Source organism: Strix aluco, chromosome 11 (genome assembly GCF_031877795.1).
Source record: "Strix aluco isolate bStrAlu1 chromosome 11, bStrAlu1.hap1, whole genome shotgun sequence".
Taxonomy (NCBI): Eukaryota; Metazoa; Chordata; class Aves; order Strigiformes; family Strigidae; genus Strix; species Strix aluco.
Genome location: NC_133941.1, coordinates 22947178 through 22969640, shown reverse-complemented (window position 1 = coordinate 22969640; position 22463 = coordinate 22947178). Strand labels below are relative to the sequence as shown.

Below are 22463 nucleotides of genomic sequence, written 5' to 3'. Positions count from 1 at the left end.
TGTTCTGTGCAGGAAGGCTTGTCTAAGCGGTGTGACTTATTTGTGCTTAAACACAAGCCAGTTTCACTTTAGAACAGCAAGATAAAAATATAGTAAGAGACAGAAGTTATATTAATTTGTACCGGAGTAAAGACTCATGTCCTGTTTAGAACAGTGTGAAAATGAAGAAGTTTGTGAGACATGGATACTTCGGTAAGTGTTGAGTTTGAGATGAGAGAGTAGTGAACATTTTTACTCATTTGGTTGGAGAACACATCTCTACTTACTTCTGGTGGAAATGCTTTTGTTGAGAAAAGCTATGCTGAACTTGCATTAAAATGCCTGGGCATTTCTCTCCAAATATGTATTTATATATTTTTAATTTATCTGACAGGAAGGCTTAAGCCAACTGCTGATTTTTGTAGTGGAGTCAGAGTAAAAGCTGAAACTCAAGGATATACAACACTTGTTGTTAGTTACACCCATGGTCATGTCCACCTCAGCGCTAGCATCACCGTTGCTGCCTATCTACAGTTAAAAGTAAGTGTGTTTTCACTGTTCCTAAAGCACTTAAAATGACTTTACATGACAAAGAGCAAGTTGATACTTTGTAATGAGTGTGTTAAAAAAAAAAAAAAAAAAAAAAAAGGTGATTTGGTGGTTCACAGGAGAAAATGTATGGCCTGATGGGGAATCATGTTTTAACCCTTTCTCTATGGAGCACATATATAGTAGTTTGCCTACAAGGACATAGTAAGCCAACTACAGAGAAGCGAGTAGTGTGATAGTGAACTAACAGATTGTTGCAACTTCTGAAGTGAAAAGTGAGTTTGATATCCCTGCCCATCTTTCAGACTTCTGGCAGAAGAGTCACAACTGCTGTCATCTGAAGAAATATGCAGGACAGTAATAGGACTCAACCCTCATCCGAGTGAGGATCTATGTCTTGTTTTGCACAGCACACCTGAATTAGTAAATTACTTTTCAGCAGACTAGATGAGTGTAAAATTATGTGAAATTCAAATCCTTTGTTTCTTGACTGTCCATTTTAATTGATTAACAATTGGCTTAATAAAGTAATAAACAGGCAGTCACAGTTCTGTGTCCATAAGAAGCAGACCTAGCTTATGATTTCTGCTTTCATAGTATATAAACTGATTTTTGCAAGAAGGCAAAGCTGGCACCAAAAATGTATGCTTTTTCCCTACAAATGGGAGAAACTTACTTCACTGTTGGACAGTTCTCTAAAGAAAACAGGAAGAACAAACCTGAGTACAGGGTCAATATATAGAAATATGAAACAGTATGCTTATGTTATGCTCATCTTCAGAGACCTAGCACTGAATCTGCAAAGCTGAAGTCTAATACCTTTGACCAATAGCTTTTTTCCCCCAAATCTGGAACAAAAGTTTGTGCAAGTCCTACAAATTTGTGACTGTAATAATGATTTTACTTTTAAAATATGCTTGCTGTCGAATATCTTAAGTAGCTGAGTATAATTATTTGAAGATGCTGAGACATCTTAAGTGGAGTGTGTAAACTTTCTATTATTGGCAGTAATGTGAGAGAGGGGGATAGTCCCTTTAATTAGGAATTTTTCATATATATGGTATCATTCACGTTTATTAGCAAAGCCCCTTGAGATGATGTAACACTGCTTTTCATATATAAAGTTAAATTATTCTAGGGTGCTTAACAGAGTCAATACATGGTGACAAGGAGGGTAGATTAAGTGTACTTTAAAAAAAAAAAAAAATCTGTGCTTGAATATCTCAGTGAAGAACTTATTTTTCTTTGAAGTGTAAAACAATGATTTCCACATTCTTTTCCCTCCTTTCTCTAGAATGAATTATTTATGATGCCCAGAAATGGAAGGCAGCATTTTTCTGTCAGATATCTATTAAAAAAAAAAACCAAAACATAAGAAGTGGGAGAAACATAAACAGGAGTCAAAGGACAAGCAGACACTTGATACTAAATCTCATGGTTTTTCAGTGGGTTCTTACCTTCATATTATAAATATAACCAGGGAGTAAGTGGTAGGAAAGAGGAACATTTATGCTAACCCTTGCCTTCTCTCTTCCTACTAAAATGCACCTGTGGAAAGAATTGAACCATCCTTTATATAAGCTGCTGTTTCTTTCTTCCTAAACACCTAAGTAATATGATGTTGTGGAACAGAAGCTGCAAATGGTTATTGTATATTAAAATGCCAGGTTAATTTCTGTGATGGTAAACAGCACAGGCTGTCCTGGTGATGCACGTCAATGTAGAATCTGTTGTGAAGGTTTGAAGTAAAACTTGTGTAGGAGAATTACATGTGCAGAACTGTGCTGGAGAGAGCACTGTCAGGTGAAAATAAAATTTGACGTTATTTAATTTATTTAAAGTACTGTCTGTTTAAAAAATGTAGTAGAATACTGCCTCTCTGAATGTGCTCAGAAGAGTATATTAAGGGTCTTTCTCTTGTTGTAATTCTTCATAAAAGAGATGTGATTAAAATATAGTTAAAACTTTTCTTTGGGTCTGTGGGTTCCATTTAATGTAATCTGACCGGCCAGAATTCTTGCAGGTGATGCTAATTATTTTGGTACAACTCTATAAATAACCATGCTTACAAGCTACTGTGTGGAAAAAAATCATAGCCTAATCAAAGTAACAAAGATAGCTCTTCCATTAAGAAGGGATCTTCTTTTGCAAAGTACGACCAAACTATGTGTAAATAGAATCATTAATTTGTAATTAATTAATTCATTACAGGCTATTGATCCTCCGTCTGTTGCTTTAGTGACTTTGGGTTCCTCTAAAGATATGTTATTTGAAGGAGGACCTAGACCATGGGTACAAGAACCTTCAAAGTTCTTCAGAAACGTGACTGCTGAGGATGCAGAAAGTATTGGTCTCTCTTTATTTGGACCTGCTACATCTCGAAATAGCATCCAGCATTGGGTTAGAGTGTCTTGCAAAAGCCTGGGAGAGCAAGTAAGTGCCAGAAGGTATTTGTATTGCCCTATATCAGACACTTCAGACAGATTTATGATACCATATGTCTTTTACATAACAAGTAGTTCTTCTAATAAGCCAGGAAAGAACTTGGGTAAGTGTATTGTTTATGCATTGTAATGCTGGTACAGGTTTTAGAGGGAGTGTTTCATTACATTATGTTATAGGGTGGTTTATGATGGGTTTATTGCAGTATAAAGCCAAGTCACAGAAACCCTATGTTGTAGAATGTGTTAAACAGATCCTATAAGTACAGCTTCAGTTTGCATAAATAGGATCATAGCAGAAGGTTGCTGCAGTAAACTGACTCCTTTGTCTGACCTGCTCCTCTTAACCAAATTAGCTTCCAGTGTGATTCTGTTTATTCAAACAAATGACAGCCATATGAATTTACTGCTCTGATATTTGTGCAGCCTTTGTGATAGTGGCTGTAGTCCTTTTCCACGTGATCTTGTTTTCTCCAACATGCAGAAGTGATTTATCTTGTGATTTACTCGCCCTGGCCAGTCTGTAAAGCATTTAGCTTTGATTTAATGTTTTTCCTCCTGTAATTCTGCAAGGCCTAAGCGTTTTGGTGTGACTGCCAAATTGTTTAACTGATTTCCTCAGTGGACACTGTACAAAGTGCAGCTATTTCTGGAAATGCAAATTCAGAAAGGAAAAAAATTTTGTTGTTGTCTATGACTGTGCATGCATTGGCTGTCTGTCCTCAGTGTTGTCCAGAGCAGATCACATCTGCGTGGCTCTGGCGAGCATCAGTGCATGAGCAAGGCGGGTAACCAGAGCTACCTCAGCGGGCTGGGATAGCCTTCCCTGTGGTTGTATCCACTTTTTGATGAGGGCTAAAAAAGGAATGTAAAATAAAATATAACATGTTTTTAAACATGCTGAAGTGACTGTAAGTATCGTCTTTGGGCTGTTCTGTTCTCACTCTGCCAGAAAAACACCTGCCTGTTAGCTTTTTAAGTTACAAAAGATTTGTTGTTCAAATCAAGTTTGATCATAATAAACATGAATACCTAGCAAAAGTTCCCAGGAATAACACTTCGATAATAGTATAGAACTCTTCTTGAAATATGCACCTCATTTTACATCTTTCTTTGTCTTGATGGTGCTGTAAATCCCCAAGAGTCATTATTTTTGCTTGTTCATTCGGACATCAGCTTGTAACTGCGATGTGTGAAATAGAATATGCCTGAACTCAGTAGTCCTTTTCTCTTTCCTCACTTGCCTGTTTTCATAATTGTACAGGTTATTGCCTTAACAGTTGGAAACCACCCCACAATCACCAACCCTTTTCCAGCCGTTGAGCCTGTTGTTGTGAAGTTCATCTGTGCTGTCCCTTCACGACTCACTTTAACTCCTGTTTATGGAAGTCCTCAGCTTGACCTCTCCTGCCCTTTGCTGCAACAAAACAAGCAAGTGGTAAGTTTGAGAAGTGACAGGAAAAGAATGTGTTCTTATAACTTAAAAATCAGTGTTTGGACATCCACATATGAAATAAAGCATCTGACTTGCTGCAAGAGTAGCAGTAACTCTGGTGTTGGGGGCCACACTGATAGCGCTGTCTACTTGTGCAGAGAGCAGTCTGAATGTGAGTTTCCTACAGTCATCATTCAGACAGGTTTATAAAGGGACCTACCAGAAAATAGGATTATATGTAAAAGGATTTGGATTTTGGCTTCTCACAGAAGTGTCACTGTGAGGAAGCCTTTCTGATTTATTTTGAGAAAAACTTACTTTTTTTATTTAAAAAAAGAGGGAGGGGGGCAAATGTTTCTAGCGGCTGTTTCTAGGAAAAGCACTTTTTCCCTGTACCACTTCATTCTAATCTAACTATTCTCTTGGGTTTTACCATACACGTATTATTACATGAGTGTACATTTGTCTTATTAGTAAAGGCACAAACACTGCTGACGTGAGGACACCTGTGTAAGCACATACAGGGAGTAGTGTTCAGTGACATCAGATGTATCCAGCTTTGCAAATCTGAGTCACAATAAATGGACTATGCATACGTGCAGATTATTAAGCATAAAAAACTTTCTACTATATCCTGACGAGTGCCATCACATATCTGCTAAGTAAACTTGTGTGTTTTGTCATGTTAATATTACCAGGCAAATACAAAAATCATCCTACTTTCATAAAACTGTGATGTGTATTGAGTTGATGAATCATTTTAAGTAACTTCTACGTAATAATGAGGAGATTTTTGTGTATTACAAGTCACTTCAGTCACTTGCTCCATTATGTGTCAGACTACATCAGTACACTGCTATCACTAATGCATTTCACAAAATGAACACTAGAATTTTGAGCTATGTTTTCTGAGAAAGAGCAGTATTTTTCATTATTTCTTTGAATTCCAAAGATAATGCAGCAGAGTCGTGTGGTTCAGTTTTTGTTTTAAGGTAAATGACTGGCTAAAAAACCTCCCACCCTTCCACTCCCCCCAAAAAAACCCCTTACAGTTGAAGTACAGTTTAATGACTTTGCATTGGTGATTCGTTTTAATGAACATTGCTCATGTGTTATAAATCTCATGGAACTTGGCATACTTTTTTTTCTCTTTTAATGATTAAAAAATCCTCTTCATCAGTTCAAAGTCTTCATTTGTTTTCAGGTTCCTGTTTCAAATTATCGCAATCCAGTGTTGGCTTTGGCTGCGTATGACCAACAGGGCAGTAAATTTGATAACTTCAGTTCTCTTAGTGTTATCTGGGAATCAACAAAAATGTCCTTAGCTAATATTGAGCCTGATATGCCAATGGAGCTGACTCTGAAAGAAGATGGAAGCGGTCAAAAGAAAATGCACGGTATGAGTTAGTTTAAATGAATGTTTCATTATTTGAAGAAGGTCAGGATTAAATCTATTTGTTAATGTCTGAGCTTCGTTAAAGAAATTACTGTAATCTGCAGTCATATTTCAGTTTATCCTCAATACACATTTCACATGTGTACTATTTAAAAAAAAAAACAAACCACAAAAAACCCCAAAACCAAACCCACCAAACCCAATGCCTAGAAGCTGTCTTGAGAGAGAAAATCCTTGTCTGTTTAGAATGATAATGGAAGAGATTAACAGTGTACATTTAATCTTTTTCTTCACCACAGTCAGATTTATTTGACTTTTTTTGTTTGATTCTAGGCTTACAAACTGTTCTAGTTCATAATGAGTCTGGGACAACTGCCATCTCTGCAACTGCAAAAGGATACCAGCAATCTCATCTCAAGGCATCTAAAGCAAAAATACCGGTACTCAGAACTCTTTTTTTGTTGCCATTCTCCTCTGATGTGTAATGTACAGTGTGCCTATGTATTTATTTCCTTGGTGCACAGTAATGTAAAAATAAGGCAGCTCCATAGCTGATTCTGAAGACAGATTCATACCACAATATTTCGATAATGTTCATGGCTTTTCCAGCTTTGCTCTTCACTACATACTGCTATCTGTATTAAATATATCCAATTCCTTTTTTTTTTTTTTTAACCATCCGAGCAAGGGGATTACAAAGAATTGTTTCAGTTGGTTTTGTTTCAATTCAGGTTTTTTAATGAATTGGTGAATGTCTGGTGCTTGTCCTTCACTAAAGCAACCATGTGCTTAGTGCAGCTGTCACTGGGGAAAGCAAATGTATTATTTCCACTGCAAAACTGGGTAGAAAAGTTCTGCATGAGCAGAGCAAAAGCTGGTTGATATGCTCATTTGGACCATAGGTAAAATCTGGGCTCTGACTAATGCTCTTGGTTTTTTTTTCTTCAGTCTCACATTGATTTTACAGGAGAGAGAGGCTATTCTTTTGTACAGTGCCAGCCATAAGCCTAGGCTCTAGTTTTATAAATCATTAGCCATGCCCTGAAATATTTTAGTTTGTAGATACTTGACATAGGGAAGAACAACAGCAAAATGGTGATGATAAACAGATGGCAATTTTCTGTTCGTGTCACTTCTTTTTTAACTGAATATAAAACCAGGTTTCAGCTGTGGAGCACCCTGACATGCGTAGTAACTAACTCTTAAAATATCCTGCTTTGCTAAATCGAAGTTCTGTTTAATTTTGTTAAGGAAGATTTAAGTGGGTTTTGACTATATGCAGTTCTGAATGAAAATAGAGTTGAGACAAAGAGTAAACTATGGAGCTAGAGTTTACAGTATTTTTAATTCAAAGCAGGTAACAGATGGGCACTACCAATGTGAACTATCCTATGGCCAAGATTTCTGTTAGAATGTCCACAGTTTGGCATCTGGATGGTAAATTTCTTTGGAAGATGATCTGTATTGCCAGTTGGTTCTTGTCTTTTCAGTGAGGTTTCCAGTCTGCTCTTGTTGGGAAATACAGTATAGGTGCATTTACTTAATAAAAATTACTAGATGAGAGACAGTTACTTTGTCACCTAAGATATTTGGTTCTGTATCTTTTTTTCTCTTAAAAAAAAAAAAAAAGAATTGTAGTGAGAACACTTGATGTTCTGCAATCATTTTGTAAGTTAAGGTGCTCTGCTTTATTAAAACAATATTTAATATTTCTTCTTACATTCAGAGATAGTTAGACAAGTGAATTCTCTAAACTTTGCCTCGAGTTCAGAGAAGTTTGTTGTATTTCAGTGTGGGATACATACATGTAAAATGGTGCCGGAGTTCTCTTAGTTCTAGTCTCTGTGCTTAAGTTTGGGAGGAATCTCTTTGATAGTTGAAAAGTAGTTGTAAATACCACTTCTGCTACAGTTACTTAGGCTCATGTGTTGTTTCTGTAAATTAGGTAATTTGTCTGCTTTTTTCAAATACACTAGAAATGGACTGCTATATTCTGCTTTCAAACCTGTCCATACTTATGCTTCTTTCTTACGGACAAAAATGCAAATAAAAATCAAATAGATGGTATATTAAGATGTCTTGATCATTGTTCCATGTTTAAGTGGAGCATCTTATTATGTCATTAGGGAAAGATGACATCCTTTCTACATCAAGGAAATAATTCTACTAATTAGGTGAAATGGGTACATAATACTAACTTCCTCTGAAAAACATTTTCTCTTTCTAAGCTAATGTTATTATGAGTAAATGATTAAACTTACATCTGGTCCAGTGTTTATGTACTTTTAAGGAAGAATTTATTTTGGTGGCCAGCTAGGAAGAATCCTAAGAAGATGAGCTTGAAGTAGAAGAAAACATTCTGTTTCTATGCTTTTATCATTTTGTATGAACTTATAACATGTCTCTGAGTTACTATCCTACCTGTGTATGTCAGACTTCGTTAACTGATCCTGCTGAATCTTTAATGCCTAAGCCTTTGTCTTGGTCAGAGATGCAGAATACAACAGCACGTCCTGTGATGACCTTACCTGTAGAAGAGAGCTAGCAGCTGAGTCAGTTACTAGACCTTGTGGACATTCTATTAACCTAAACTTCTCCAGCTATGGCTCTTTGTTCATCTGCTTTAAGCATCCTTCCCTGCATATGCAAGAGACTTCTACTGTTTTTTGACTCTTAGTGGTTGCTATAACAGCTAGAATTGTTTCTTTCAGTATGAACCTCTGCTACCAGTGTCTGCCACTATTGAACTGATATTAGTGGAAGATGTAAAAGTGAACCCTACTGATGTCTCCATTTACAATCACCCTGACATACAGGTAAGGAATTATTCTGCACTTTCTAACTGCAGGGAGGAAATCATCAAAATTTCTATAATACGTGTAAGGATACCAGTTTTAGCAATGTACTAGAAAGATACAACCTAAATTTGGATGCTTTTTTGGTTTTGCAGGCAGAACTTTTCATCAAAGAAGGTTCTGGATATTTTTTCATTAATACCAGTGTTGCAAATGTTGTAAGAGTGGCTCATGAGGAAACTCAAGGTATTGCTTTGGTGAGTGAAGTATTTTGTTATTTTGTGTCTTTTTTTGGCCATCTGCCTATGGTTCTGCAGTTGGTCATTTTCCAGTACACATGGATAGAGAGGCAATAACTGAATCTTGGATGTGTTTGCCTGTCACAGTCAAGCTTCTTTGCATTAGCATTTTCAGCTATAGTTTCAGGTACAGGAAATGGTTTCACTACAGTTGTGATGCATATGTATACTCTGTACAAGATAAAAGCCAGTACCAAGTTGGTTTTTACCCGTTACAATTTTGCCGTAAAATGTTCTTCATTTCATAAACACAAAATGAAAAATAATGTGACAGAATTTTTCAGAAGTGTTATACAAAAGATTAATTGGTTTGTAGAATAATATTGGCGTATTTGTTGTAGGCCAGTACTTCTGAAACCTTCAAATTCTTCTTACAGTGCTATTTCAGAATATTTTGCTGTCACAGCATTTCAACCTGATTTCATGAATAAGTATCTATTAAAGAGTTGATTTCTGATCTCTGTAATAAGTTTTTAATGCACTTTTCCACTAGAAGATGCAACTAAACTACAGTTATGCTTGACTTCATGCAGGCCCAGGCTATGAGATGCGTTCTAGAGGGAACAACGTGTATTATAAATACAACTATATAAAACTATGTATTTGCATTGTAGCTTTCATTATACAAGAATTGGAAGTGACACAAGTTGTTTTAAAGAGGGGTCTTTGCAAACTTATAATTTACAGATTTGTCTTGTAGTGAATAATGTTGATGAAGTTGTAAAATAATGATGGTAAAGCTGGATTTTATTTTTTTTTTTCATTGTTTGGAATATGGAAAATCTTGGTGAAACATTTTGGTTGTCTCTAACTGTTGAAAATGTAAGGTGGGAATATTTTTCCAGTTGAGCCAGCTAGGCATAGAGGTGGGGAAAAAATATAAGAGATGAGCTTATTTTTCTACACTGTACATTGTTTGAACTCTTAATAGTGTTTTAGTCAGATCTCCCTCGTGGGTTTAGCAGTGCTTTAACTGATGTATGCAAGATAATTTCAGAATAGAGCAGTGAACTTTAGTGGAACAGTGCCAGCAAGATAGGCTTTGTGAAGTACAAAAAGAGATTTATTTTAACTACCTGTCAGATTAAAGGAGCAAAAACTCCATACTTTTTTTAACACATTTAAAAACCGTTTGGAAAAAAACTCCAGGAGACCCCACATTTTCAAAGTTTGTTTGTCCCGTGTGTAATGTTTGCCATTAAATCCCAGTATTGCCTGTGGATTTTACTTTCTATGGAAGCCAGTGGAATGGTCTGTGTAGAAAATCAGCAAGTTCATCTGATGTGCCAGGCTGATGCTATGGCAGGTATCAGTGGAGCCAAGCTGATACAGGGTGGTTTGATAGTAAACTATTCTGAGAAAGTAAATTCAATCTGTCTAGAGCAGTGATTCCCAGACTTCTTACAGAGGCTACCAAGGCTAAATTCTATACCTCTTACTCTCCTTTTGACACAGCAGCCTTTCTGCATGTGGGTGGTAGCATTGGGGAAGAATGAATAGTGGTAAACAGTGAAATACCCTGTATGCTTGGGAGTCACTAGGCACCTAATAGGAGATGAGAACAGAAGAGGTAGCTGGGAAAGGAACAGTTTTCATAAGTTGTAGTAGCCCTGCTTTCCCTTTTGGCCCTTCGCTCTGATAGTTTCTTTTCTCTGGCCTCCCAGCCCAAACTGAGCTCCATTACATCTTCCTCCCCGTGGCTGTGCTGGTTGCCTCCTCCTGGCCACATCCCCTTCTCTGCTTTCCATTGCTGTGTGTTAATACATGGCCACAGCACCTGTATTAGCCACCCACTTTGGGAACTGCTGCTGTTCCGAAAGCTGACATTTATTAAAACTTTATATTCCTTTCTATTTTGAGGCAAAAGTAAGAGTGGTGCCCTCAAAGAACAAAATGTCAGCTCTTCTTACTGCTAATTCCTGTAGTGCTGCCAAGTAATGCTATGAATTATATTAAGTTCCTTTGAACTGAGGGGCCTGGCTGTCCATCACCCCTTGTTTCATAATCCAGATGTTTGGTGTCCTGTTCTATGCACATCTGTGCTGTCTCTGGCCAAAGGGAAGGTACCTGTGCAGGTGAAGAGAGTAGTTGGGATCACCCATGAGGTTTGTGACAAGATCAGGCAAATTGCAGGAGAACTGCAGAGGTGATGTGAGCAAGGTGCAGATGTATGGCCTTGAGAAAGTGTGTGGAGACGACGCTGGGATTGGTGCCTAGTTCTGAGGGCTGGTATTTGTCAGCAGAGGTCTCTTTTTCTTCATTGTTTGATTCTTGCTGTATTCTGAGAAGTGTAACGTGTACCTCCTTTGGGTAAAAAAATTAATATAACAATAATAGTTGTATCAAAGAAACACCTCATTTGTCAATTGTCCTCTTACTTGGGAAAACCTACCACCAGATTTTCGCTATTCATTCAGGTTAAAAGCAATAACTGTAAAGTATGAATCTTGTAGGAAGCAATACCAATGCTTTATAAGCATAGTCTCTGTCCTTGATTTTTTTTTTTCCTTATCATTTTGTTTTTCACTTCCCTAAGAAAAGTTTAATTGCTCTGAATGATTTGTTGTGGGTTTTTTGTCCTTCTGATGGCAGAAGGAGAATAACAGGGTGCCAGACTGCTGCTAGATTAGGATGTGTTAATTCAGTTGCTGCTCAATGGTATGATGCTTTTACATACATTTTAACAGCTTTACTTTTACTTTGGTGGAAGAATTATCTGTGTCTAAGGCTTGGAGACTTCTGCATCCAACTGTGTCTGCCCTGAAAGTGATACAAATTTCATCCTATGAATGACAGACAAATGAAAATAAGAAGTGCTATAATAGAATTTTCTTTGGGCATTGCAGGTGCATCCTCTTCTTCCAGGATCAGTGACTGTAATGATTCATGACTTGTGTTTGGCTTTCCCTGCACCAGCTAAAGCTGAAATTTATGTATCTGATATACAGGAACTGTATGTCCGAGTTGTTGACAAGGTTAGTGGCTTTGAAACCAGCATTATTAGGTGATCCAGATTGCCCTGTTTCCTTGTGCTGATCATGAACATAAAGATGAGACATGTACAAGACAACACAATGTAGTGCTTAGGGCCCTCTGCTGCAGCTCTATGACCTCAGAGAAATAGTTTGATCTCACTGTGTTTCTGTTTCTCCCTCCCAAATATATTCCTTTAGGTTACAAGTCTTTCAGAGTATCAGGTGTCTCTCACTTCATGTTCTGTGTGGCAGCAATCTCAACTTTTGTGTTTACATAGCAATGTTAATTCATAATTTATATGAACACACCAATTTACTTTTTTGTTATTTAAAGTGCATGACAGCAATTCTTTTAGGAGTAGGTATTGCCCCAAGGTCATTTTCCATATGTCACGTTTTAAAAAAGAACAAAAAGAAGTCCAACTCATTTTACTTGCCAGCTCGGGTGCATCTTATACAAAATAGTGTTGATATTTCTGGATGTTTTAATTATGCGCTTGACAGCTGAAAGACCTGAATTCATTTATTTAATTTGACACTAACCATAGCTGGCAGGGATTATTCTTTAAAATCAGTGCTAATCTAACCTTGGGGCTTTATCTGTAATAGCCTACTAAAAGTGTAACCCAAAATAAAATGAAAACGTTTATGCTAATAAATAAGAATAGTTTAAATGAAAAATGACTGGATGTGACTGTCTTTCAGGTGGAGATTGGAAAAACAGTTAAAGCTTATGTCAGAGTTCTGGATGACTCTAAGAAACCTTTTCTGGCAAAATACTTTGCTGTCATGGATCTAAAACTAAGGGCAGCATCTCAGATTGTTTCGCTTGTGTAAGTTAATGGTTTTTTTATTAATCTACAAATATATTGATAGGCAGAATAAGCAACAACTAAGTAAAGGTATTGGCTTGGAGTCATGGTAGTATTCACTGAGTTTTTATTTATTTTATTTTCATGGAGTTTTAGTTACCTGTTAAATAGTAAAAAATAGTTATTTGTCAGAAAAATTGCCTAAGCTAACAGTCTAAAGCTTGTTGACTGAATGAGACTGTATTCATATGCTATAATATTTCATGGAGCCTTATTCATCTTGGAAGCAGTGACTTGGCAAATAATGTCAGGTGAAGAACTCTGTGAAGACATATCAGATGTTATCAAACTCATTCTGTCTGCTCCTTAACCTTTTAGAAGCAGGTAGGCTAAATCATCCTATTGCCTCAAAGCTCCTTATTTTGCAAGCTCTGAACACAACGATTAAAATCACAGAAAAAAGATTTTTTTGGACTGTTGATTTTTAGTGTTGAGATAACGAGTAAAAATTATTCTGCTTTGTATGGGGAAGTGTGTGTGTGTCTATTTGCATACACAGTACAGTACTGCTTGGCTGTATCTATCCCACTCCATTAAATAGTATCAAAGTATGTAATCAGGGCTGTGCCACTATTGTCCATACTGGTCAAATTGTTAGTGGGCTCCCTGATGGAGTTTTGATCTGTACCAATACTCTTGTTTTGTTTTCATTTCAGGAATTTAATTTTAAGACAAAACACAGGCTACAAAGAGCCACTTCATGATGTTACATGTAGAAATGTGACGGTTACCTTAACTTTGCTTAAGAGATAGTCATCCGTATGATAAAACTGCTGTGCACTAAATCAGTCCTTTGCATTTGTTATTCATGTAATTTATCCAATGAACTTCTCTATTTTCATGTGTTTCATTGCTACAGCCCACTCAGTGAAGCTCTTGATGACCATACTGCTGCTTTTCTAGTGCATGGGATGGCCATTGGTCAGACTAGTCTTATGGCAACTGTTGCTGACAAAAGAGGACAAAGAATCAACTCTGCTCCACAACAGATTGAAGTAAATAATTCCAGATAAAATATATGCATAAAAATCTATGTTATGACGGAATAGGAACAGTATATTATAGTTAATTTATAGTATAATAATTAATTTGCCAGAAACAGTAAACAGATCATTCTGTCCAAAAGTTACCCAAATGCTGGTCTGTTTCAGATTTCATAGTGTTTTTTAACTGCAAGTGATGAGTTAAGTTTCTGCATGCTCAATTCACTGTAATTAAGCAAGTGAAGATCCAGTTTTACACTTGCATGTACTGACTTGTGGAATAATTAATCTGATTGGAATAGTGTGAACACAAGTATTCATATTTCTATTTTTAGGTCTTTCCTCCATTTAGACTACTGCCAAGGAAAGTGACCCTAATTATTGGGGCCATGATTCAGGTAAGCCACCTTCTTACATATTTCCTTTCTTTTGTAATTTCTGTTTTAAAATAAAAGTATATAATTTATTTTTCAGGAGTAGATATTCAGTTTGGTGACTTAGCTGCATTCACACTGAATACTCCTCCTGACAAGAATAATTTCATTCTTGAGCTCTCTTCCACTTTACTGTATTGCTGGATCAAAGGTTTTGTGTTTATTTGTGTTAAAGGAGTGTCAGCCTTTCCAGTGTTAAATACCAGCACAGCATTAATAAATCTGTTGCCTCCATGAAATCAAGCACAGTGGGCTGGTTCTACAAACTGAAACACAGAGCACAGTTAGACCATGTGTGGTGAAGAGATAGTGAGGTCAATTTTTCTGAAAGTTTCTGGGCTGGATGTAGCATGAGCCTATTATATTCTACGAAGCACAGAGTCCACTTTTGTGTTTAGCTCACATGCTTCCCAGTCCAGCATCATGCAAGGACCAGTGTTCAGGAGAAATAAGCCCTGAGATGCCCTGGGAAGGTTCAGACAGCCTTTTCTTACTGAAGACATTGTGGTGCTGAGCAGGGAAGGGGTGTACCCTGTAACGTTAACCAGAAGAAATATTTGCTGTGTTAATTTTAGTTGTTCTGTGTGCTATAACTATAGATAACTTCAGAAGGAGGCCCTCAACCTCAATCCAACATCATTTTCTCCATCAGCAATGAGAAGATTGCATCAGTCAACAGCACAGGACTTGTCAGAGGAGTGGCGATTGGGAATGGAACAGTAACAGGAGTGGTGCAAGCTGTTGATGCAGAGACAGGGAAGCTTGTCGTGGTGTCTCAGGTAATGTTTTATGATACTGTTTGGGGCTGAAAGAGGCTCTCTAATGCATGGATTCATCCCAAAAGGGGTGAATAGTCTTTTTACATTAGTGATGTCATCTTGTGCACTTTCTGGTTTCCTTAAGGAGATGAACAATCAGTGTTTCTTACCCCCTAGCTTGTGAACTTACGTGTGTGCTGACGCAGGTTATACTTTCAACAGATAGCTAAATCTTGCTGTACCTTAAAACAAAGTTCTACTGATAAGCTGGGGAGACTTTATGAACAGTCTGGTATCTTTACAATTGATTAGTAAATCTAGAAAAGCCTTTCTAAAACAGCAGGTTGTCCTTGCCTGCATCACCTTACAGTTTAGCACCGTCTTACGTCAGCAGAAGTCAGAAGGTAACTTGCCTAGGAAACCCATTGTCTCTTAAGCTATAGACAGGCTGTATAGAAAGCTATCATCCTGTGCTGTGGTTTGAATCCATCCGTGAAGTTCAAGCAATGAATCCCTCATATTCCATCAGAATCAATCTATGTCTGTATAATTTCCTACTGGCTGAGCGTGAGGGAGCCCTTGAGCAGGCCTGTAAGAGAGCACAAGTCCCAGGGATTTGCATGAGACTCAGAAGAACAGAACTTGGGCCAAATCTTATGGCTCTTCATTTGAGGTCAAGGCAGGACAGCTGATGCACACCACAAAGCTCTGCTGCTTGAAAGATGTCACCACAGGCCAAGAGGAGACAAAGTAATTTAAAAAAAAATGCTAAATATCTGTGCTTTGTAGTGCAGGGGCAGCAGTCTGCCCTGATGCTGTGGCAGGAAACAGAATGAACTAGAAAGCTAAATCTGCTGCCTGATGAGGTCCAGGTCTGACCCTTCCTCCCCAGTATACAGTAGGAGTGAAATCTATCAGGAATGTCAGGATACGTGAAGAGGAGACAGAGTATCACACATCATCCTTTTATTCTCGATTGTCCCCTTTGTTGCTTGCCATTCTCATTTCCTTCTAAATCTCTCAATGTCTACCTTCTGGGTTTATTGATCCCTCTTCTCCTAGGGTCCCCTATGATTTAGTCCCTTGCTGTCTGTCACCTCTCAGCTCCATCATTCATGTAATCAGTAATTTTGAGCAGAGCTTTTTTTTTTTAATTTAGGTGGCATTTTTAAATGCCTATCAATCAAAATTTAATGCTTTTGTAGTTTTTTACAGTTCTACTCAGTTATGTCCATCTGTATTTTCTGTGATAAGTCACATGCAAATCACATGGCAATAGTGATTAGATAATGACAAAAGAGTGGATAGATCCTGAAAATGAAATGTAGTTTACATTTGATAAGTACTTACAATATCTTCCTTTTCTCCTTTTTAGGACAAAGTGGAAGTTGAAGTAGTACAGCTGACAGCTGTTAGAATTCGTGCACCGATTACACGAATGAAAACCGATACACAGGTTAGGTGTTTTATGATTAGCTTTTATTGCCTTAAAATTTTGACCTGCAAGCTCATTTGTATTAGATCATCTGATAATACCAGTCCAGCTCTTAGAGTGTTCGCCCGCTCTGAGGGGTGCCCCTGCTGCTGCAGGAATGAGTGCACTGTCAGTGGAGAAGCTCCAGAGCTGAACATATTAAAACAGAAATTACCTTGTACACCAGACCGATACTCAGAAATTCAGGCTCTGCTGAAGAAACATCATTTAATCTGGAGAAGAGTTCTCTCATCTTCATTCTGTTTGCAGTGGAGACTTTCTTCCTTTGTATGCTAGAAATCTACAGTATATCTGCTGTGTCCAGAACAACAGAGTGTTCAAATTATCTTTCAATAAGTCTATTTTGTAAGAGTCTCTATTTCCCCTGCTAGTTATTAATTCCAAAATGGCTAGTGATTCTAGCTCAGTAGTCCTAGGTGAATTAATTGGTGTGAAGATTAAAAATAAAAACTTGAAAATCCCTTGTTTTGTGTTTATATGTTATGTTGTCTTAATTTGGAGAGTTGCAAGGAAAAGGTTGATGTCCAGAACACAGTTAATCGGGGGGATCATCTAGACAAAGATGTAGAAAACTTAGGAGTGTATGACTTAGCTAAGATGAAGTACTTTGATGCTAGAAATGAATTATTGAACTAATCTTTTCTAGTGGAAAACTGGTACTTGTTTTTTGTAGAGCATGTAGCAAATGAGAGTAAATAAAAATTTACTTTTTACAAGTTGGTGATTGAGTCTTCTGCATGGTACATCCTTGCAACATATACAGCAGCCTAACAGTTTTCTTCATAAATACCATCTCTTGATCAATGAATTTTTAAGTTTATTTATATTTGCTCTGTGTAGGTTTGATTAGCATCCTAGAATTACCTAAGAAGGTTGTTTTCTCTGTTTCTAGATGCCAGTTTATGTAATGGGCATCACCAGTAGTCAGACTCCTTTTTCATTTGGCAATGCGGTACCGGGGTTAACGTTCCACTGGTCTGTCACAAAGAGGGATACTCTGGATATCAAAACAAGACACAGTGAGGTAAATTGTGTGTGTGCGTCTATGTGTACTTGCATGTATGTATATTTTGGGAAAAGGAAGCTGCCACGTAACGGGAGTTAAGAAAATATTGTTGCTTCCACTTACTTAAAATCAAAGAGCAATTGTCAGCATTGGGTGTGGTCATTCCTCTGTATCAAGAACTGTATCAGTTCTTTCCATGAGTAAAATTTTAAGCACCTTCTCCTTTCCAAGGCTTCTTTTCAGCTTCCTGCAAAATACAACTTTGCAATGGATGTTTATGGCAGAGTAAAAGGAAGAACAGGCCTGAAAGTTGTTGTGAAGGTCCTTGATCCTTCAGCCAACCAGTTTTACAACATGGCAAGAGAACTGTCTGATGAAATCCAAATTCAGGTAGGATGATGTTCCTCACAGTTAACATTTAAATAAAGTCTGTATTTGGAGTCAGGAATCCGAAATGCAAAGGAGTAGTTCCAGCTTTGGTTTATCTTTGAGCCCTTACTCTTGTTTGTACAATGTTATGCTGTTTAGAAACCTCCAAGTTCCCTGAGGTTTACACTGAACAGTCACAGACTGGTGTGATGCCTGAATGACATTCAGGAGCTAGTTTTTGTTGTAGACCAGCTGAAATTGAGGTGACTTGTGTCTTGTGGGTAAGCACTGTTGGAGTAGTAAAAGAATGCTGCTGCTGTAGTTCCCTTCTGCACAATAATGTTTCTTGGTTTTAGTGTGTATCATACATGTCTATGCAACTATGTTAATTTGGATCAGGAATTAGATTCTGAAATTAATCTGCTGGTTGTTCCCACTTTCTGTGCTTCAAGGAGCAGTTTCAAAGTATGTGAACTGAATTCCTTTAGATGGAACAAAGCTAGAAAATGTGCTTGAGGAGTGCACCTCATGTGGGCATCCAGTTCATGTGCTAAGGCGTGGGTGAAAGTGGGGTCTCCAACACCATTTCACTTGAAAAATCTGCTGCTTTTTTCATACTGCTTCATAATATAGCTATAGCCATAGAAATGCTCTTCAGAAAAGTTTGTAGAAGATACTGCCTCCCATCCTCAAATACTCATGTTTAATTTTATTTTTTTTTACCATATATGTTATACAGGGTAAAAAAAAGTATGTTATAGTTTATTTGGGGGGGGGGGCGTATTTTGAAGGTGAAATAAATGGAAATAAATTATTTGCTGTACACAACAGTAGGCTAAAATGCCTTTTATTTTCCAGGTGTTTGAAAAACTTAATCTAATCACTCCAGAAGTAGATGCAGAGCAAATCTTAATGTCACCAAATTCCTTTATTAAACTTCAGACAAACAGGTTAGTGATCAGTCTTTATACTGTGGTTTGTGTCAACAGTTTATCAAAACCATAAAGCAATTCTGTTTGAAGGAAGCTGTTCCAGTCTTTTAAAAAGAATATGACAGTACGTCCGTATAATACACAATTTACCTGCTGATTTATAGTATCTTATCTGTGCTTTTGGGCTCTGTCAAATCTTGTATTAGTTAGATTGTAACTAGAGAAGTCATTCAATATTTGGAACTTTTAGGTCCCTATTTTAAAAAATGCTGAGCCAGTTAAAGCAGTAGCCTGCTTCCATTAGAGTGTTTTATAGGCAATCAAAGCTTTATGGAATATACTTCTCTGTATTTCTTACACAGAGGCTATAACTAGATGTTGAGATAAAATATCCTTTCCAATGAGAAGTCCTTTTTATGTAATCTGTTTTCAAAGAATGACATTTCAGACTCATTTCAGCCTTGAAATTTGGTTTTCCTAGTATAAGAATGTGCAGATACAGACAATAGGCCATATGGTGAGGGCGAGGCTTTAGATGCTTTTACTTCTTAAGGGAATGGTTAGTTTCACTGGAACTCCAGTGACCGTGGTCATTCAGCATCTGAATGCTTTTGAAACAGGTATATAGGAGCGCTGTCATTTGTAGCCACTTACTAATCTTGTTTTGCTATCTCTTCTGAGCAGTTTTTCTGATTAATTAGTCATTAAGTTGCTAGCTACCAGACTGTACATTTCTTTGTCCCATTATCTTCACATCCAGTGTTGGAGTCCCTGTGTCTGAACACTGCCACCAAAACCGATTACACTATTGGAACGAAAAGGGCAACTAGAATCCAGCTTTAATGCTTTTTTCCCTAGGATAAAATAGAGTATTTCTATCTCAATGGAAGAGACTGGGAGGAAAAAAAAAAAAACAACTTATAGATCTTTTAGAAGATGTGATAAGTGATACTTAAAAACAGCTAATGTCTCAGAATGCCCGCTAATTACAGTTCATGTATTTGCTCACTTTATTAATATGCAAATATGATGGTAAGAGTTGTTCCAAAAATTAACCTTGTCGACAAAACCATTTCCAGGAAACTGATGAGATCCACTTAATCGCATCTCTGACTTTAATACCAGCATTGGCCCTGGCAGACTAATCTCCCTCTAAATATTGTTTACAGAAAATGACTGCAGAAGCTGCATATTGTAACCTTAGCCATTATTATTTGGAATCAAGTTTACATCCGTGAATGATGACACTGCAGGGCAGTGGATGGAGACTAGATCTCAATACATGCCTAAACCCAGATAAGACTTCTTCCAAGTGAGCTTGAATCAGAACTTAAACTTTTCTTTTTAGATTAGAACACAGGCTTTTCAGCTTTTATTGCAGACACGTGAAAAAAACACATACCAAATAGCAATCTTTTAGATTTGCATAATATATTGGTGTAAATATGTGTTTACACATTTAAGGGTTTTTTTGTTTTTCTGTTTTGTTTGTTTGTTAATTCTTAAGAGACCGAGTGGCTTCACTGAGTTACCGTGTCCTGGATGAACCAGATAAAGTTCCTGTTGTAAAAATCGATGAGAGAGGTTTCCTTAACTCTGGGTCTTTGATAGGATCATCAACAATCGAAGTGATTTCACAAGAATCCTTTGGGATCAACCAGACCATTGTAGCTGCTGTTAAGGTAGTATCATCTCTCTTTGCAGTTTTCAGTTCAGAGTATATCTTTACTACTGCAACAGGGATGGTTAACTGCACAATTTGAACTTCCCTTCTGAAAAATGTGAAGTATAGGAATTAATAGTCAGTTCCAAGCTTTGGAAGAAAGTTTAATATACTAAACTAGATGGATATACATTAAATCCCAGTAAATTCTTAAATTCGGCACATTTTACAAAAAGGTCTTTGTGTGCATGTGCCTTAAACTTAAAAAAAAAAAAAAAAATTTGTCCTAAAAATCTCTTAGAAGGCTCATAATTACAGAAGTTCAAATTAAAAAAAAAAAAAGTTAATGTCATAAACATGCATTTTGCAGTGTGTGAAAAAAGTAAATATCATCTGGAGTAAATAATATAAATACAGCATCTGTTGTGAGGTACCTAAGTGTTACCTAGATATTCAAGGTATTAGAGATGTAACTGTACAGTGCCCAAAAATTTCATTTTCTCTGCTGTTTCCCAGCAGTTCAACTTTTGCATGTAACAAGAATGTCTGTGTGAGCCTATCTTATCAGATGTAATAATTTAGCTGTTGTTGCCTGTATTTGGTGAGCTGGCAAGGAGCATGTCCGAGGCTGCCCTGTGTGCCTAAGCTACACTGAAATGTGGATGCTTCAGGGAAGGACAAATCGGTACCAAAACTCAGCAGTTTGTTTCCAGGCTAATGAAACGTCTTTCTTTCTCAGAACTTCATCTGTTGATTGAATGCTGTTATGTGAAGTTTAATGTATCTTACTGGTTGGGCACTTAGGATGCTAAGAGAACATGTCCTTCATTTCTGTTCAAAAGTCCTTGTGCCAAGAACTTTCTACATCCGGCAACATGACCCTTGAGATACTCACTGCTCCACTTCCTCTTATCACTTTTTACTCTGTCAGCATCTTTCCTATATCCCAGCCAAAGGAGAAAGACAATAATTGAGTGCTGACTTCAAATTATTTGTAAGTTTAGTTATTATAATCACTGTGAAGTGGCTTGATGTTTTTTTCCTTTGAATTTTGTTTTTCACTGCAATGTTCAGCTCTGTCCGTAGGACAGCATGTAGGTTTGTCCTCCTTGGTGGAGAATAAAAAAAGAAATGGGTGGTTTAGTTTCACTAATACCACTCCTGCTGCTAGATGGTGGCAGTGAATTTCTACAGCTCTGTTATAGATGACCTTGTTTCTTCCCTTCACTGCTAGATCCAGTGAGTGAAAGACATCTAATGAGTTTGAGGTTGGCTCAAATGACATTTAGTCAGCATACAGTGGTACTGAAGTTAAACTCCCCCTTTGTGCATCCTTTCTGTTCACAGTTAGGAGATGGCAGAACTGTGGAGCCAGCGCACTATGATATTAAGCTTATGAGCTCTTTGTAGTAGGAACCATCTCAGTTTCAGCATCTTGTACAACTCATTTGTTTTCCTGTACTTATTAGGACTATACTACTTTTATGGAAATAGTATTTTTAACCTTACAGTAACCTCATGAGGTAATACGGTGCTGCTGCCTTCATTTTATGGATGAAGAACTGAGAGTTTGAGTGGTTTTCCTGAAGGTCACATAGAAAAACCTGTGACAGAGCAGGAGATGAGCTTGAATCTGTTGTGTCATTCTAAGGCAGAGTTCTCTCCTTCACGTCGTCCTTCCTTTCATAAGTTCTTGCTTTGTCTATTTACAACTGTACACAATTAAGAACCAAACTGCTGCAGCAGCATCACTTAACACTTAGACCTTCAACTTTGCCCAAAAAAAGACTATGCTATATAAGCTGAGGAGGGCGGTGGAAGTAAGGAGTGACAGTGTGCTTAGCATGAAAGCAAGCTAAGCACTTGCCTGTACCAGCTGTACTCAATGGAAATTTTTTTTTTAAATACAAAATACTTTAAAAATGGAGATGCTTTAACAGTAAATAGCTGTTTTCATCAATATTAAATTTAGCAGTTGTCCCTTGTGGGACAGTTTTTGGATTTAAAAGTATAACAAGCTTGAAAATCTGTCAGGGAAATGGTGGTTTTGTTAGCTTGTGACCTCAGCTAGTTGGGCAGATG

At 37.3% G+C, this 22463-nt stretch overlaps 1 protein-coding gene across 3 annotated transcripts in view; it reads left to right on the top strand.

Moving 5' to 3' along the window:
- The window catches only part of NUP210 (nucleoporin 210), a 67857-nt gene that overhangs the window by 32189 nt on the left and 13205 nt on the right, over positions 1 to 22463 (top strand). For all 3 annotated transcript variants that reach the window (XM_074836705.1, XM_074836707.1, XM_074836708.1), the window contains 17 exons: positions 374 to 519; positions 2740 to 2961; positions 4234 to 4407; positions 5609 to 5801; positions 6134 to 6240; positions 8512 to 8616; positions 8751 to 8852; positions 11741 to 11869; positions 12575 to 12702; positions 13601 to 13736; positions 14060 to 14122; positions 14758 to 14937; positions 16292 to 16372; positions 17304 to 17435; positions 17649 to 17807; positions 18645 to 18736; positions 20226 to 20400. In XM_074836705.1, coding sequence (XP_074692806.1) covers positions 374 to 519; positions 2740 to 2961; positions 4234 to 4407; positions 5609 to 5801; positions 6134 to 6240; positions 8512 to 8616; positions 8751 to 8852; positions 11741 to 11869; positions 12575 to 12702; positions 13601 to 13736; positions 14060 to 14122; positions 14758 to 14937; positions 16292 to 16372; positions 17304 to 17435; positions 17649 to 17807; positions 18645 to 18736; positions 20226 to 20400 — 2324 coding nt within the window. The remainder of the gene's footprint in view (positions 1 to 373; positions 520 to 2739; positions 2962 to 4233; positions 4408 to 5608; positions 5802 to 6133; positions 6241 to 8511; positions 8617 to 8750; positions 8853 to 11740; positions 11870 to 12574; positions 12703 to 13600; positions 13737 to 14059; positions 14123 to 14757; positions 14938 to 16291; positions 16373 to 17303; positions 17436 to 17648; positions 17808 to 18644; positions 18737 to 20225; positions 20401 to 22463) is intronic.